The following is an 18,445-nucleotide window of genomic DNA, read 5'->3' as shown; positions in this document are numbered from 1 at the left end:
GGTAAGCCAGGCAGGCAGTATAGCCAGATAGCGTGTGATGAGGAGATGGTAAGCCAGGCAGGCAGTGTAGCCGGACAGCCTCTGGTGAGTGGAAAGTAAGCCAGGCAGGCAGAGTAGCAGGACAGTGGCTGGTGAGTGGATGGTAAGCCAGGCAGGCAGAGTAGCCAGACAGCATCTGGTGAATGGATATTAAGCCAGGTAGGCAGAGTAGTAGGACAGCGTCTGGTGAGCGGATGGTAAGCCAGGCAGGCAGTGTAGCCGGACAACACCTGGTGAGTGGATGGTAAGCCAGGCAGACAGTGTAGCCGGACAGCGTCTGGTGAGTGAATGGTAAGCCAGGCAGGCGGAGTAGCAGGACAGCATCTGGTGAGTGGATGGTAAGCCAGGCAGGCAGGCATGGTAGCAGGACAGCATCTGGTGAGCGGATGGTAAGCCAGGCAGGCAGAGTAGCAGGACAGTGTCTGGTGAGCGGATGGTAAGCCAGGCAGGCAGAGTAGCAGGACAGCATCTGGTGAACGGATGGTAAGCCAGGCAGGCAGAGTAGCAGGACAGCGTCTGGTGAGCGGATGGTAAGCCAGGCAGGCAGAGTAGCCGGACAACGTCTGGTGAGTGGATGGTAAGCCAGGCAGGCAGAGTAGCAGGACAGCGTCTGGTGAGCGGATGGTAAGCCAGGCAGGCAGTATAGCCGGATAGCGTGTGGTGAGGAGATGGTAAGCCAGGCAGGCAGTGTAGCCGGACAGCCTCTGGTGAGTGGAAAGTAAGCCAGGCAGGCAGAGTAGCAGGACAGTGGCTGGTGAGTGGATGGTAAGCCAGGCAGGCAGAGTAGCCAGACAGCATCTGGTGAATGGATATTAAGCCAGGTAGGCAGAGTAGTAGGACAGCGTCTGGTGAGCGGATGGTAAGCCAGGCAGGCAGTGTAGCAGGACAGCATCTGGTGAACGGATGGTAAGCCAGGCAGACAGTGTAGCCGGACAGCGTCTGGTGAGTGAATGGTAAGCCAGGCAGGCGGAGTAGCAGGACAGCATCTGGTGAGTGGATGGTAAGCCAGGCAGGCAGGCATGGTAGCAGGACAGCATCTGGTGAGCGGATGGTAAGCCAGGCAGGCAGAGTAGCAGGACAGCGTCTGGTGAGCGGATGGTAAGCCAGGCAGGCAGAGTAGCAGGACAGCATCTGGTGAACGGATGGTAAGCCAGGCAGGCAGAGTAGCAGGACAGCGTCTGGTGAGCGGATGGTAAGCCAGGCAGGCAGAGTAGCCGGACAACGTCTGGTGAGTGGATGGTAAGCCAGGCAGGCAGAGTAGCAGGACAGCGTCTGGTGAGCGGATGGTAAGCCAGGCAGGCAGAGTATCCGGACAACGTCTGGTGAGTGGATGGTAAGCCAGGCAGGCTGAGTAGCAGGACAGCATCTGGTGAGTGGATGGTAAACCAGGCAGACAGAGTAGCAGGACAGTGGCTGGTGAGCAGATTGTAAGCCAGGTAGGCCGAGTAGCCAGACAGGTTCTAGAGAATGGATGTGGCTAGGAATCTGGGTGGTGTCCAATTAGCGGATGCAGCTAGGAAGCTGGGCAGTGGCAGATGACAGGTACCAGCTCGTAGATAACGCAGGAACTGGGAATCACGGTAAGCAGGAGTGACCGGTAACAGGCGTCTGGATACAAAATTGCTGAAAGCACCTCCTGCGATTAAGCAGGATATTTATCCCTCCGGTGTTACAAGGATTGGCTGACAGGAACGAGGGTAATTCCTAATCCAGGGCACGGATTTGGGATCAGGCAGAACTAAATAGGTGGAAAACCAGGAACAGGGCACCGAAGGGTTACAGGAGATCTCTGCTGCAGGCTGAACTCACGCAGGAATTCGATCTTTCATTTGTAAAAATAAAAAGTTCCTAAAGATCAGATCACCTCAATAGAAGATACATCTGATCTTAGAAAAAAATATTGCCAGGAGCCTGACCTCAGTAGAGAAGACATGGACCTGCGAAGACTAACCTGTCCTCAGGTAAGGAGAGCTTGCCAGGAGCCTGATTTCAGTAGAGGAGAAATGGACCCGAGAATAATAATCTGACCTCAGAACAAGAGATTTTACCAGGAGCCTGACTTCAGTAGAAACATGGACCTGAGCAGAGACACCTGACCACAGAAGAGGAGATACTGCCAGTAGCTTGAATTCAGTAGAGGAGACATGGACCGGAGCAGAGACACCTGACCACAGAAGAGGAGATCTTGCCAGGAGCTTGACTTCAGTAGAGGAGGCATGGACCTGAGCAGAGACACCTGACCACAGAAGAGGAGATCTTGCCAGGAGCCTGACTTTAGTAGAGGAGACATGGACCTGAGCAGAGACACCTGACCACAGAAGAGGAGATCTTGCCAGGAGCCTGACTTTGGTAGAGGAGACATGTACCGGAGCAGAGACACCTGACCACAGAAGAGGAGATCTTGATAGGAGCTTGACTTTGGTAGAGGAGACATGGACCTGAGCAGAGACACCTGACCACAGAAGAGGAGATACTGCCAGGAGCCTGACTTTGGTAGAGGAGACCTTTTCCCGGAGCAGAGACACCTGACCACAGCAGAGGAGATCTTGCCGGTAGTCTGACTTTGGTAGAGGAGACATGTACCGGAGCAGAGACACCTGACCTCAGAAGAGGAGATCTTGCCAGGATCCTGACTTCAGTAGAGGAGACATGGACCTGAGCAGAGACACCTGACCACAGAAGAGGAGATACTGCCAGGAGCCTGACTTTGGTAGAGGAGACATGGACCTGAGCAGAGACACCTGACCACAGAAGAGGAGATCTTGCCAGGAGCCTGACTTTGGTAGAGGAGACATGTACCGGAGCAGAGACACCTGACCACAGAAGAGGAGATACTGCCAGGGGCCTGACTTCGGTAGAGGAGACATGGACCGTAGCAGAGACACCTGACCACAGAAGAGGAGATCTTGCCAGGAGCCTGACTTTGGTAGAGGAGACATGTACCGTAGCAGAGACACCTGACCACAGAAGAGGGGATACTGCCAGGAGCCTGATCTCATAAGACATCTCACTTGCACACAGGACATGCTAACAATAGCCTGAAGACAGCTGAGGAGACACATGATTCTGGAGTGGAGAAGTCAGCCACACATCTCCCTTCTGTGCCACTTGTATCCGGGACCAGGACATATAAACAGTGTAACAACATATACGGTATATTATAGACTAGGTGATTCATCGCGCCCTCTTCACACCGGCGTAAGGGGCTGCGCCCCCTTAATTTGTGAACGTTTGTATTGTGAAAAATATGGTTAAAATTGTATGTAAGATGCCTGTATTGCAACTTGATTTATAGGTGAAATGTGTTAAATAGAAAGCATATGATTTGGAAGGGGGTGTGTATTGTTTTGTTTAATTAAAAAGCGGTTACAGAGTAAGATGTACATTGATAGTGTGGATGGTACAGTGACATTTGTGGGTGTGGGGGGGCTGTGTGCGTGTTGTTTAGGTGTGTGTGTGCAATAGTATAGTGGGGTGTTTTTGGGTGAGCGGCTCCCCACTGGCGGAGGTCACGACACAGGAATACAGGAGGCTGGGTAGTGATAGGGGTGTGTGGGCATATGGGGGACTAAAGAGGAGGGTGGGGGACACTGTGCAGCTTCTGCCAGTGGGTGAGGGTCCAGCGTGGCAGCATAGGAGTACAGGACAGTGGCCCTGAGTCAGTGTCTCCTCCTACTGGGTGGGAGTTAGGGTGCATGAGAGCAGGAGGCTGGGTGGTAAAGCATGATAGGGGAATGTGGACAACACAGGGTGAGCGGGTCCCCACTGGTGGAAGTTACGGGGCAGGAGAACAGGAGGCAGGGCAGTGATAGAGGTGTGTAGGCATGAGGGGTAGTAAAGGTTTTTGGCTGTTGCAGAGTAGGGATGGGCATTGGTGCAGACGCCATCGATGGTTGGCATTGATGGCGATTTTGCACCCTGCCCTCAATAGTAGTAACATATTACTTGGATAACCATGGATTGTTGTAGCTATCGATGGTCATCCATTATATCTGACTGAATAGGCTGTGGGTCAATCAGAACTCGGTGGCGGGACTTCCGGGTGTGGGGGGCGGAGCTATGCTCCGTGTCCCGGCACCTTAAAAAAATTGAAACTTGATTGGTTCTCATTTGCCATTGATGTAGGGAAACCATCTGGTCCTCTCACATCGATGGCAAAAGTATTCAACATCGGCCATAAACCATAGATGATTTGAAATCATTGATGCTCGATGGGCATCCCTAGAACTGGAGGAGGGTGGGGGACAGTATGAAGCTCCCAGCAGTGAGTGAGCGTCTCCTCCCACTGGGAGGGAGTGAGGGTGCATGAGAGCAGGAGGCTGTATAATAGTGGTATGTGGGCAAGACATTGATAAAAGTTGTGGTGCTGGTGCAGAGGACCGTGGGGACACTTCTGACAGTGGGGAAACCTGCAGCGCGGCAGCCAGGGCCGGATTTCCCACCTAGGGTCGGCACCTGCTTGTGGCGGTACAGGATCCCCCATTCTCACGGGAGTATGTGAAATGCGGAAGCGGTGTCGCGGGGGTCCACTGGGGGGCGAATTGCCAGAAGGGGGTCTGGGGGGTCTACAAATTGCGGGAGGAGGGGGGTGCGGGGATCTGCGATTAGTGAGAGGGGGCGGGGTCCGCAAATTGCGGGAGGGAGCGCGCGGGGGGGCTTGAATCGCGGGAAGTGGGGGTCCGCAAATTGCGGGAGGGGGGTTGTGGGGGTCAGTGAATTTAGGGAGGGGGGGTTGTGGGGGTCCGTGGATCATGGGAGGGGCACGGGGGGTGGCGTGAATCAAGGGAGGGGGGGTGCCGTGAATCGTGGGAGGGGGCTGGGGTATGCAAATCACGGGAGAGGGGAGCGGCGAACCGTGGGAGAGGGGATGTGGGGGTGCCGTGAAAATCGCAGGGGGCCCGCGAATCGTGGGAGGGGGGATAGCGGGGGGACGCAAATCGCGGGAGGGGGGCCGCGGGGGGGGGGCGTGAATCGCGGGAGAGGGCTTAGGTCCGCAAAACGCGGGGGGGGCGGGCGCAAATCACGGGAGGGGGGCGCGGGGGGGGGGTCCCGTGAATCGAATCGCGGGGGGGCGCGAATCACAGGAGGGGGGGGGGGAGTTGCAGGGGGGGGCGCGAATTGCGGGAGGTCGCGGGGGCCCGACCTTGATAAAGTTGGCATTTAGATCCGGCGAAACGCGTTGGTGCCCCCCTGTTTGGACCTTGGTTGCAGATTTGGACCACCTCCTGCTCAATCATCTGATCACCATCTGATAAAATTGGTTGTTCCATCTACACCCCGCTATTTGGATGCTATATATCGTTATCGGGACATTCATCGCAAAATGGTTGAGGTTTAAGATTGGTCCTGTATCAGCAACATCTTTCAGGACCGATCCCTCCAGCGACACCCGGAAATAACATCATTAAGGATTGTATTCCATTGGGACAATCTTCAACGGATCAGTGCAGGTTATACCATTCTGGTTCCCCCAAACACCTTGGTCCATTCAATTTCCATCCATTCTCGCCCCCACGTATCAGGTATGTTTTTTTTATATGAATTTTAATGGTTTATTGTGTAATAAATTGTTATTTTATTCACCACTGACTGTTTCTCACTGACAGCGCTGCTTAAACACCCCCTTTTTTCCTGTATATTTCAGGGGACTGACCACTCCCTTACTCAAGCAGCTGCTTAAGGTAGAAACTCTGGTATTAGCGCTCATTTTTATCAACCTAGGTTGAAAAATATTTTTTTTTGTGTACTGTAGCCCTGGCTGGGCGGGGGAGGTGATGTCAAGGGGGTGGGGTGAGTAGAACCCCACGGGGGCGGGTTTGTGTATAACACTGGGCGGGAACGTTGTATAAACAGGGAATGAGTGACAGATCTGGCTAAATATATAAGAGATTACCGCAATCCGTAGGAGGATCCATGATGGGTGGAAATGAAGATGGTGTCAGCTGATTGAGGATGAATGTATTAGTCACCTGTGGAGGGCAAATGGGAGAACTGTATGTTACCCCAGGGGCAAAGTTACTGGCTCCCAGCTTAGAATCTGCCCCATGGTCTTTTGTTACCTCTAGGACGGAGTCCAGCACGGCCCCTAGCGCCTGGTCACAGGTCAGATATAGGTGCTCAGCAGAAGGATAGAGAACCAGGTCCCCATGGTCACTGAACGCCAGGCTGACTCGCAGGAATGATTCACCTGCAGGAGGCAGTGTCTGCAGAGAGAACAGAACCAGTGACAGACCTACTGGAACGTATGAAGAATTATTTAATAAAAATGAACATACAAAATACATACATACATTTAATATGAAAAATAAATAAAAATAAATATGAAAATAAAAATATTTTGAGTGCTGGTGAATTATTTATATCTCACTTGAGAATATGCTCATACATATATGTACAGTCCCATAATAGGGGATTGTGAGGCTGACTGCTGCAATATTGTATATTACCATCCAATGTATCTGGTAGACTGGTGTCCAGGAATCTGTGACAGCGGCGGTTCTGTGGTGCCTTATCTGAATCTGTGACTCTGGCAGCACGCAGTGAGGCAGCAGGAAGCACGCCGTGAGGCAGCAGGAAGCACGCCGTGAGGCAGCAGGAAGCACGCCGTGAGGCAGCAGGAAGCACGCCGTGAGGCAGCAGGAAGCACGCCGTGAGGCTGCAGGAAGCACGCCGTGAGGCTGCAGGAAGCACGCCGTGAGGCTGCAGGAAGCACGCCGTGAGGCAGCAGGAAGCACGCAGTGAGGCAGCAGGAAGCACGCAGTGAGGCAGCAGGAAGCACGCCGTGAGGCAGCAGGAAGCACGCCGTGAGGCAGCAGGAAGCACGCAGTGAGGCAGCAGGAAGCACGCAGTGAGGCCCTTCACTCACCTGGATGACATCATAGACAAAGGTGCAGAGACTGCGCTGGATGATGGCGTGCAGGCCCTGGCAGACCATGTGCCCATAAAGAGCAGCCAGATTTCCCAGTCTGTGCAGCCAGGACTCTGCCTGATGTAACCTCTCCCTGGTGGACTTCTCTGGGCTTTTCTCCATGTCCTGCTGTGTGGTCCTCACCATGACGTAGGTGTCCTCTCTCACCTGTGTCAGGGCAGCATCACATCCCCAGTTATACTCTGTGACCATCAAAGCTCTCCGACCACATCCACACTCTACGCTGCCTGATGGAACCAACAACAGATCCAACCCTCATTATTCCTGATGGGGCATTGCTGGGCACACTGACTCAGACTGCAGGCGCAGAGGGACACCATGACCAATGGTCACAATGTTCCTCTGGTGTGCAGGCAGCCAGGGGGCGCTATGCAGGCAGGGGGCACTATGCAGGCAGGCAGGGGGCACTATGCAGGCAGGTAGGGGGTGATGTACAGGCAGGCAGGGGGCGCTATGCAGGCAGGCAGGGGGCGCTATGCAGGCAGGCAGGGGGCACTATGCAGGCAGGCAGGGGGCACTATGCAGGCAGGCAGGGGGTGATGTGCAGGCAGGCAGGGGGTGATGTGCAGGCAGGCAGGGGGTGCAGGCAGGCAGGGGGCACTATGCAGGCAGGCAGGGGGCGCTATGCAGGCAGGCAGGGGGCGCTATGCAGGCAGGCAGGGGGTGATGTGCAGGCAGGCAGGGGGCGCTATGCAGGCAGGCAGGGGGTGATGTGCAGGCAGGCAGGGGGCGCTATGCAGGCAGGCAGGGGGCAGTATGCAGGCAGGCAGGGGGCGCTATGCAGGCAGGCAGGGGGTGATGTGCAGGCAGGCAGGGGGCGCTATGCAGGCAGGCAGGGGGCACTATGCAGGCAGGCAGGGGGCGCTATGCAGGCAGGCAGGGGGTGATGTGCAGGCAGGCAGGGGGCGCTATGCAGGCAGGCAGGGGGCGCTATGCAGGCAGGCAGGGGGTGATGTGCAGGCAGGCAGGGGGCGCTATGCAGGCAGGCAGCCAGGGGTGAAGTGCAGGCAGCCAGGGGGGCGCTATGCAGGCAGGCAGGCAGGGGGCGATATACAGGCAGGCAGCCAGGGGGGGCTCTAGGCAGGCAGTCAACCAGGGGGGGGCGCTAGGCAGGCAGTCAGCCAGGGGGGGCGCTAGGCAGGCAGGCAGGCAGCCAGGGAGGGCGCTAGGCAGGCAGGCAGCCAGGGGGGGGCGCAAGGCAGGCAGGCAGGTAGGGGGGCGCTATGCAGGCAGGGGGCGCTATGCAGGCAGGCAAGGGGGAGCTATGCAGGCAGACAGGGGAAGGTAAGCAGGCAGGCAGGAGGCGGTATGCAGGCAGGCAGGGGGTGATGTGCAGGCAGGCAGGGGGCGCTATGCAGGCAGGCAGGGGTCGGTATGCAGGCAGGCAGGGGGCGGTATGCAGGCAGGCAGGGGGCGGTATGCAGGCAGGCAGGGGGCGCTATGCAGGCAGGCAGGGGTCTGTATGCAGGCAGGCAGGGGGCAGTATGCAGGCAGACAGGGGGCAGTATGCAGGCAGACAGGGGGGGCGGTATGCAGGCAGGCAGGGGGCGCTATGCAGGCAGGCAGGGGCCGGTATGCAGGCAGGCAGGGGCCGGTATGCAGGCAGGCAGGGGCCGGTATGCAGGCAGGCAGGGGCCGGTATGCAGGCAGGCAGGGGCCGGTATGCAGGCAGGCAGGGGGCGCTATGCAGGCAGGCAGGGGGTGATGTGCAGGCAGGGGCCGGTATGCAGGCAGGCAGGGGGCGCTATGCAGGCAGGAAGGGGGCAGTATGCAGGCAGGAAGGGGGCAGTATGCAGGCAGACAGGGGGCAGTATGCAGGCAGGCAGAGGGCGCTATGCAGGCAGGCAGGGGGCGCTATGCAGGCAGGCAGGGGGCGGTATGCAGGCAGACAGGGGGGCGGTATGCAGGCAGGCAGGGGGCGCTATGCAGGCAGACAGGGGGCAGTATGCAGGCAGGAAGGGGGCAGTATGCAGGCAGACAAGGGGCAGTATGCAGGCAGGAAGGGGGCGGTACTGTATGCCCCTCCCAAGGTTGTGCCATGTGCTACACTGGCTGACTGACATGCTGACCCTGGACTGCAACTGTGGTGATGGAGCCACTAAAACCACACTATAAGCAGTGCCAGATTACCAAATAGGCACTGGCCTATGGACCCCGCTCCTCTTAGGGCCCCACGACAACAGATTATTTGATATGAAGAAAATTACAATCCGGATTCTTACACTGATTCCAAAATACAGAAAACAGGAATCAGCTCAAAGAAAAGAAGACTCTATAGAGAAAATCCTGTATTACTGTAATGTAACCATTACCACCATACAGTACAGTACTGTAACCCAGAGCCTCACACTGAATGCCAAGGGACCCCACATGGTGTAATCCAGCACTGCTAATATGTTAGTTCTGCCTGCTCATAGGAAACCTATTACCACAGTACAGTACTGTAACCCAGAGCCTCACATGGTATAATCCAGCACTGCTAATATGTTAGTTCTGCCTGCTCATAGGAAACCTATTACCACAGTACAGTACTGTAACCCAGAGCCTCACACTGAATGCCGAGGGACCCCCACATGGTGTAATCCAGCACTGCTAATATGTTAGTTCTGCCTGCTCATAGGAAACCTATTACCACTGTACAGTACTGTATCCCAGAGCCCCACTGGTATAATCCAGCACTGCTAATATGTTAATTCTGCCTGCTCATAGGAAACCCATTACCACCATACAGTACAGTACTGTATCCCAGAGCCCCACACTGACTGCCCAGGGACCCCTGCATGGTGTAATACAGCACTGCTAATATGTTAGTTCTTCCTACTCATAGCCCTGTGTCAGCTCAAAATCCCCTCCATGTACACAGTCTAACCTCCTGATACTTTCATATAGCCTAACTTCCCCTCCATGTACTGTACACAGTCTAACCTCCTCATACCACCATACAGCCCAACAAATGTATAGTTTAACCTCCTGATCCCACCATACAGCCCAACATCTCCCTCCATGTACACAGTCTAACCTCTTGATACTTCCATATAGCTCAACATCTCCTCCATGTACACAGTCTAACCTCCTCAAACCACCATGCAACCCAACATCTCCTCCATGTACACAGTTTAACCTTCTCCATGTATACAGTCTAACCCCCTGATACTTCCATGTAGCCTAACATCCCCTCCATGTACACAATCTAACCTCCTGTATACAGTCTAACCTCCAAATACATCTATACAGCTCAACATCTCTTCCATGTACACAGACTAACCTCCTGATACCTCCATCCAGACCAACATCCCCTCCATGTACACAGTCTAACCTCCTGATACCTCCATTCAGACCAACATCCCCTCCATGTACACAGTATAACCTCCCGATACCACCATACAGCCCAAAATGTCCTCCATGTACAAAGTCCAACCACCTGATACTTCCAAACAGCGCAACATCTCCTCCATATAGACAGTCTAACCTCCAGTTACCTTTATACAACCCAACATCTCCTCCAAGTACACAGTCTGAACTCCTGATACTTTCATATAGCCCAAAATCTTCTTCATGTACACAGTCTAACCTCCTCATACCACCATACAGCCCAACATCTCCTCCATGTATACATTCTAACCTCCTGATCCCACCATACAGCCCAACATCTCCATGTACACAGTATAACCTCCTGATACCAACATACAACCCAACATCTCCCTCCATGTACACAGTCAAACCTCCTGTTACCTCCATACAGCCCAACATCTCCATGTACACAGTCTAACCTCCTGTATTTCCATATAGCCCAAAATCTCCTCCGTGTACACAGTCTAACCTCCTGATACCATCATACCGCCCAATTTTTCTTCCATGTACACCATATAACCTACCAATACCATCATACAACCCAACATCTCCCTCCATGTACACAGTCTAACCTCCTGTTACCGCGATACAGCTCAACATCTCCATGTACACAGTCTAACCTCCTGTTACTTCCATATAGCACAATATCTCCTTGTACACAGTCTAACCTCCTGATACCTCCATACAGCCCAACATCCCCTCCATGTACACAGTCTAACCTCCTGATACGTCCATACAGCCCAAAATCTCCTCCGTGTACACAGTCTAACCTCCTGATACCATCATACAGCCCAATTTATCTTCCATGTACACCATATAACCTACCAATACCATCATACAACCCAACATCTCCCTCCATGTACACAGTCTAACCTCCTGTTACATCCATGCAGCTCAACATCTCCATGTACACAGTCTAACCTCTTGTTACTTCCATATAGCACAATATCTCCTTGTACACAGTCTAACCTCCTGTTACCTCCATGCAACCCAACATCTCCTCCATCTACACAGTCTAACCTCCTGATACTTTCATATAGCCTAACTTCCCCTCCATGTACTGTACACAGTCTAACCTCCTGATCCCACCATACAGCCCAACATCTCCCTCCATGTACACAGTCTAACCTCTTGATACTTCCATATAGCTCAACATCTCCTTCATGTACACAGTCTAACCTCCTCAAACCACCATGCAACCCAACATCTCCTCCATGTACACAGTTTAACCTTCTCCATGTATACAGTCTAACCCCCTGATACTTCCATGTAGCCTAACATCCCCTCCATGTACACAATCTAACCTCCTGTATACAGTCTAACCTCCAAATACATCTATACAGCTCAACATCTCTTCCATGTACACAGACTAACCTCCTGATACCTCCATCCAGACCAACATCCCCTCCATGTACACAGTCTAACCTCCTGATACCTCCATCCAGACCAACATCCCCTCCATGTACACAGTATAACCTCCCGATACCACCATACAGCCCAAAATGTCCTCCATGTACAAAGTCCAACCTCCTGATACTTCCAAACAGCGCAACATCTCCTCCATATAGACAGTCTAACCTCCAGTTACCTTTATACAACCCAACATCTCCTCCAAGTACACAGTCTGAACTCCTGATACTTTCATATAGCCCAAAATCTTCTTCATGTACACAGTCTAACCTCCTCATACCACCATACAGCCCAACATCTCCTCCATGTATACATTCTAACCTCCTGATCCCACCATACAGCCCAACATCTCCATGTACACAGTATAACCTCCTGATACCAACATACAACCCAACATCTCCCTCCATGTACACAGTCAAACCTCCTGTTACCTCCATACAGCCCAACATCTCCATGTACACAGTCTAACCTCCTGTATTTCCATATAGCCCAAAATCTCCTCCGTGTACACAGTCTAACCTCCTGATACCATCATACCGCCCAATTTTTCTTCCATGTACACCATATAACCTACCAATACCATCATACAACCCAACATCTCCCTCCATGTACACAGTCTAACCTCCTGTTACCGCCATACAGCTCAACATCTCCATGTACACAGTCTAACCTCCTGTTACTTCCATATAGCACAATATCTCCTTGTACACAGTCTAACCTCCTGATACCTCCATACAGCCCAACATCCCCTCCATGTACACAGTCTAACCTCCTGATACGTCCATACAGCCCAAAATCTCCTCCGTGTACACAGTCTAACCTCCTGATACCATCATACAGCCCAATTTATCTTCCATGTACACCATATAACCTACCAATACCATCATACAACCCAACATCTCCCTCCATGTACACAGTCTAACCTCCTGTTACATCCATGCAGCTCAACATCTCCATGTACACAGTCTAACCTCTTGTTACTTCCATATAGCACAATATCTCCTTGTACACAGTCTAACCTCCTGTTACCTCCATGCAACCCAACATCTCCTCCATCTACACAGTCTAACCTCCTGTATTTCCATATAGCCCAAAATCTCCTCCGTGTACACAGTCTAACCTCCTGATACCATCATACAGCCCAATTTCTCTCCCATGCACACCATATAACCTACCAATACCATCATACAACCCAACATCTCCCTCCATGTACACAGTCTAACCTCCTGTTACCACCATACAGCTCAACATCTCCATGTACACAGTCTAACCTCCTGTTACTTCCATATAGCACAATATCTCCTTGTACACAGTCTAACCTCCTGTTACCTCCATGCAACCCAACATCTCCTCCATGTACACAGTCTAACCTCCTGATACCATCATACAGCCCAAAATCTCCTCCGTGTACACAGTCTAACCTCCTGATACCATCATACAACCCAACATCTCCTCCATGTACACAGTCTAACCTCCTGATATTTTCATATAGCGCGACATCTCCATGTACACAGTATAAACTCCTGATACTTTTATCGCCCAAAATCTTCTTCATGTACACAGTTTAAGCTCCTGTTACCTCCACACAGCCCAACATCCCCTTCATGCACACAGTCTAACCTTCTGATAAGTCCTTGCAGCCCAACATCTCCTCCATGTATACACTCTAACCTCCTGATCCAACCATACAGCCCAACATCCCCATCCACGTACACAGTCTAACCTCCTGATACGTCCATACAGCCCAGTATGATTCACCGAATTACCCACATCTCTCGTCTTACCACTTCCAGGATCTGGAACAACAGGCAGAGGAAGTTATACAGATGACCCTTTGCCTCAGACCTCAGGTGTGAAAGGCTGGTGTCCAGCTGGTCAGTGGTGTTGGAGCAGGAGATCTGGAGGGGCAGCCAGGGTACCTGTGCCAGTTCCTGGAGAAGTCTGGACCAATACAATGTGAGGATGAGAGGAGACATTAATACATAGGTGTCACATAGACACTGGAGGTGAGACACACCTGTGTACATGCTGCAGGGAAGCAGAGTAATGAGGCACCGCTAGTACAAGCTTCCGGCCCAGTAGCTCCTGTGTCCTCACAAACCAAATCCTCCTAATGGTTCTCCGCCATCTGCAAAAGTACCGTAAGGAATCAGGGTCACATGGCTGACGGTATCCCTCAGTGGGGGCAGGGTGGACAACTAGTACTGGGAGGTATCATGATAGTAACTGAATGGGTAACTAGTACTGGAAGGTATCACGGCAGTAACTGGATGGGTAACTAGTACTGTGTGCTATCAGGGCAGTAACTGGATGGATAACTAGTACTGGAAGGTATCACGACAGTAACTGGATGGGTAACTAGTACTGGGAGGTATCATGATAGTAACAGGATGGGTAACTTGTACTGGAAGGTATCACGACAGTAACTGGATGAGTAACTAGTACTGGGAGGTATAATGATAGTAACTGGATGGGTAACTAGTACTGGGAGCTATCAGGACAGTAACTGGATGGGTAACTAGTACTGGGAGCTATCAGGACAGTAACTGGATGGGTAACTAGTACTGGGAGCTATCAGGACAGTAACTGGATGGGTAACTAGTACTGGGAGGTATAATTATAGTAACTGGTTGGGTAACTAGTACTGGGGGGTTTAATGATAGTAACTGGATGGGTAACAAGTACTGGGAGGTATAATAGTAACTGGATGGGTAACTAGTACTGGGAGGTATAATAGTACCTGGATGGGTAACTAGTACTGGGAGGTATAATAGTACCTGGATGGGTAACTAGTACTGGGAGGTATAATAATAGTAACTGGATGGGTAACTAGTACTGGGAGGTATAATAGTAACTGGATGGGTAACTTGTACTGGAAGGTATCACGACAGTAACTGGATGGGTAACTAGTACTGGGAGGTATCAGGACAGTAACTGGATGAGTAACTAGTACTGGGAGGTATAATGATAGTAACTGGATGGGTAACTAGTACTGGGAGGTATCACGACAGTAATTGGATGGGTAACTAGTACTGGGAGGTATCAGGACAGTAACTGGATGGGTAACTAGTACTGGGAGGTATAATGATAGTAACTGGATGGGTAACTAGTACTGGGAGCAATCAGGACAGTAACTGGATGGGTAACTAGTACTGGGAGCTATCAGGATAGTAACTGGATGAGTAACTAGTACTGGAAGGCATCACGACAGTAACTGGATGGGTAACTAGTACTGGGAGCTATCAGGACAGTAACTGGATGGGTAACTAGTACTGGGAGCTATCAGGACAGTAACTGGATGGGTAACTAGTACTGGGAGGTATAATTATAGTAACTGGTTGGGTAACTAGTACTGGGGGGTTTAATGATAGTAACTGGATGGGTAACAAGTACTGGGAGGTATAATAGTAACTGGATGGGTAACTAGTACTGGGAGGTATAATAGTACCTGGATGGGTAACTAGTACTGGGAGGTATAATAGTACCTGGATGGGTAACTAGTACTGGGAGGTATAATAATAGTAACTGGATGGGTAACTAGTACTGGGAGGTATAATAGTAACTGGATGGGTAACTTGTACTGGAAGGTATCACGACAGTAACTGGATGGGTAACTAGTACTGGGAGGTATCAGGACAGTAACTGGATGAGTAACTAGTACTGGGAGGTATAATGATAGTAACTGGATGGGTAACTAGTACTGGGAGGTATCACGACAGTAATTGGATGGGTAACTAGTACTGGGAGGTATCAGGACAGTAACTGGATGGGTAACTAGTACTGGGAGGTATAATGATAGTAACTGGATGGGTAACTAGTACTGGGAGCTATCAGGACAGTAACTGGATGGGTAACTAGTACTGGGAGCTATCAGGATAGTAACTGGATGAGTAACTAGTACTGGAAGGCATCACGACAGTAACTGGATGGGTAACTAGTACTGGGAGCTATCAGGACAGTAACTGGATGGGTAACTAGTACTGGGAGCTATCAGGACAGTAACTGGATGGGTAACTAGTACTGGGAGCTATCAGGATAGTAACTGGATGAGTAACTAGTACTGGAAGGTATCACGACAGAAACTGGATGGGTAACTAGTACTGGGAGCTATCAGGACAGTAACTGGATGGGTAACTAGTACTGGGAGCTATCAGGACAGTAACTGGATGGGTAACTAGTACTGGGAGGTATAATAGTAACTGGATGGGTAACTAGTACTGGGAGGTATAATAGTAACTGGATGGGTAACAAGTACTGGGAGGTATAATAGTAACTGGATGGGTAACAAGTACTGGGAGGTATAATAGTAACTGGATGGGTAACTAGTACTGGAAGGTATAATAGTAACTCGATGGGTAACTAGTACTGGGAGGTATAATAGTAACTGGATGGGTAACTAGTGCTGGGAGGTATAATAGTAACTGGATGGGTAACTAGTACTGGGAGGTATAATAGTACCTGGATGGGTAACTAGTACCTTGATGGGTAACTAGTACTGGGAGGTATAATAGTAACTGGATGGGTAACTAGTACTGGGAGGTATAATAGTAACTCAATGGGTAACTAGTACTGGGAGGTATAATAGTAACTGGATGGGTAACTAGTACTGCGAGTTGTCATTATCACACCATACTATGCGCAGGTGACGTAGCGTGGGAAGTTAGCGGGTGTTGGGGCTTATTACCGTCTGAGCACTCTCGTGATGAGAAAGTCTCTGTAGAAGGGGATCTTGCGCAGAGCACGGCACAAAACCGCCTCCCTGTGCCAGGACCCGAGTTCCTGCACCTCGGAACCACTCATAGAGCTGACATGAAGAATTCCAAATGGTGAAAACACAAAGTGCTCATCATGGAGATGGGAGAGAGGTGTAAGACGGAGGTCGTAGTGGCTGCAAGGGACACAAGACATCATAGTGAGGACACTTACACGGTACGTAACATACGAGAAAGATAGATACTCTGCCCAGTTCTGTATAGGTCACTGGTGCGGCATCATCTAGATACTGTGCCCGGTTCTGTATAGGTCACTGGTGCGGCTTCATCTAGATACTGTGCCCGGTTCTGTATAGGTCACTGGTACGGCCTCATCTAGATACTGTGTCCAATTCTGTATAGGTCACTGGTGCGGCCTCATCTAGATACTGTGCCCGGTTCTGTATAGGTCACTGGTGCGGCCTCATCTAGATACTGTGCCCAGTTCTGTATAGGTCACTGGTACGGCCTCATCTAGATACTGTGTCCAATTCTGTATAGGTCACTGGTGCGGCCTCATCTAGATACTGTGCCCAGTTCTGTATAGGTCACTGGTGCGGCCTCATCTAGATACTGTGCCCAGTTCTGTATAGGTCACTGATGCGACCTCATCTAGATACTGTGCCCAGTTCTGTATAGGTCACTGGTGCGGCCTCATCTAGATACTGTGCCCTGTTCTGTATAGGTCACTGGTGCGACCTCATCTAGATACTGTGCCCAGTTCTGTATAGGTCACTGGTACGGCCTCATCTAGATACTGTGCCCAGTTCTGTATAGGTCACTGGTGCGGCCTCATCTAGATACTGTGCCCGGTTCTGTATAGGTCACTGGTGCGGCCTCATCTAGATACTGTGTCCAGTTCTGTACAGGTCACTGGTGCGGCCTCATCTAGAAACTGTGCCCAGTTCTGTATAGGTCACTGGTGCGGCCTCATCTAGATACTGTGCCCAGTTCTGTACAGGTCACTGGTGCGGCCTCATCTAGATACTGTGCCCAGTTCTGTATAGGTCACTGGTGCGGCCTCATCTAGATACTGTGCCCGGTTCTGTATAGGTCACTGGTGCCACCTCATCTAGATACTGTGCCCAGTTCTGTATAGGTCACTGGTGCGGCCTCATCTAGATACTGTGCCCAGTTCTGTATAGGTCACTGGTGCGGCCTCATCTAGATACTGTGCCCGGTTCTGTATAGGTCACTGGTGCCACCTCATCTAGATACTGTGCCCAGTTCTGTATAGGTCACTGGTGCGGCCTCATCTATATACTGTACCCAGTTCTGTATAGGTCACTGGTGCGGCCTCATCTAGATACTGTGCCCAGTTCTGTACAGGTCACTGGTGCGGCCTCATCTAGATACTGTGCCCAGTTCTGTATAGGTCACTGGTGCGGCCTCATCTAGATACTGTGCCCGGTTCTGTATAGGTCACTGGTGCGGAGTCATCTAGATACTGTGCTCAGTTCTGTATAGGTCACTGGTGCGGCCTCATCTAGATACTGTGCCCAGTTCTCTACAGGTCACTGGTGCGGCCTCATCTAGATACAGTGCCCAGTTCTGTATAGGTCACTGGTGCGGCCTCATCTAGATACTGTGCCCAGTACTGTATAGGTCACTGGTGCGGCCTCATCTAGATATAGTGCCCAGTTCTGTATAGGTCACTGGTGCGGCCTCATCTAGATACTGTGCCCAGTTCTGTATAGGTCACTGGTGCGGCCTCATCTATATACTGTGCCCAGTTCTGTATAGGTCACTGGTACGGCCTCATCTAGATACTGTGCCCAGTTCTGTATAGGTCACTGGTGCGGCCTCATCTAGATACTGTGCCCAGTTCTGTATAGGTCACTGGTGCGGCCTCATCTAGATACTGTGCCCAGTTCTGTATAGGTCACTGGTGCGGCCTCATCTAGATACTGTGCCCAGTTCTGTATAGGTCACTGGTGCGGCCTCATCTAGATACTGTGCCCAGTTC

At 51.4% G+C, this 18,445-nt stretch overlaps 1 protein-coding gene across 1 annotated transcript in view; it reads right to left on the bottom strand.

Annotated features, from left to right (window-relative positions):
• LOC146058344 (dynein heavy chain domain-containing protein 1-like) overlaps positions 1-16,584 on the bottom strand; it is a 143,094-nt gene extending 126,510 nt beyond the window's left edge. Inside the window, exons 1-6 of the mRNA XM_083170622.1 lie at positions 16,413-16,584; positions 13,746-13,856; positions 13,513-13,669; positions 6,905-7,114; positions 6,099-6,242; positions 5,933-6,008 (exon numbers count right to left, since the gene is read on the bottom strand). Coding sequence (XP_083026748.1) covers positions 5,933-6,008; positions 6,099-6,242; positions 6,905-7,114; positions 13,513-13,669; positions 13,746-13,856; positions 16,413-16,528 — 814 coding nt within the window. The 5' untranslated portion in view covers positions 16,529-16,584. The remainder of the gene's footprint in view (positions 1-5,932; positions 6,009-6,098; positions 6,243-6,904; positions 7,115-13,512; positions 13,670-13,745; positions 13,857-16,412) is intronic.
• Between the last annotated feature and the right edge of the window lie 1,861 nt (positions 16,585-18,445).

Source organism: Crinia signifera, chromosome 2, assembly GCF_055691185.1.
Source record: "Crinia signifera chromosome 2, ASM5569118v1, whole genome shotgun sequence".
NCBI classification, from domain to species: domain Eukaryota; kingdom Metazoa; phylum Chordata; class Amphibia; order Anura; family Myobatrachidae; genus Crinia; species Crinia signifera.
This window is presented reverse-complemented; position numbering and strand designations above follow the sequence as displayed.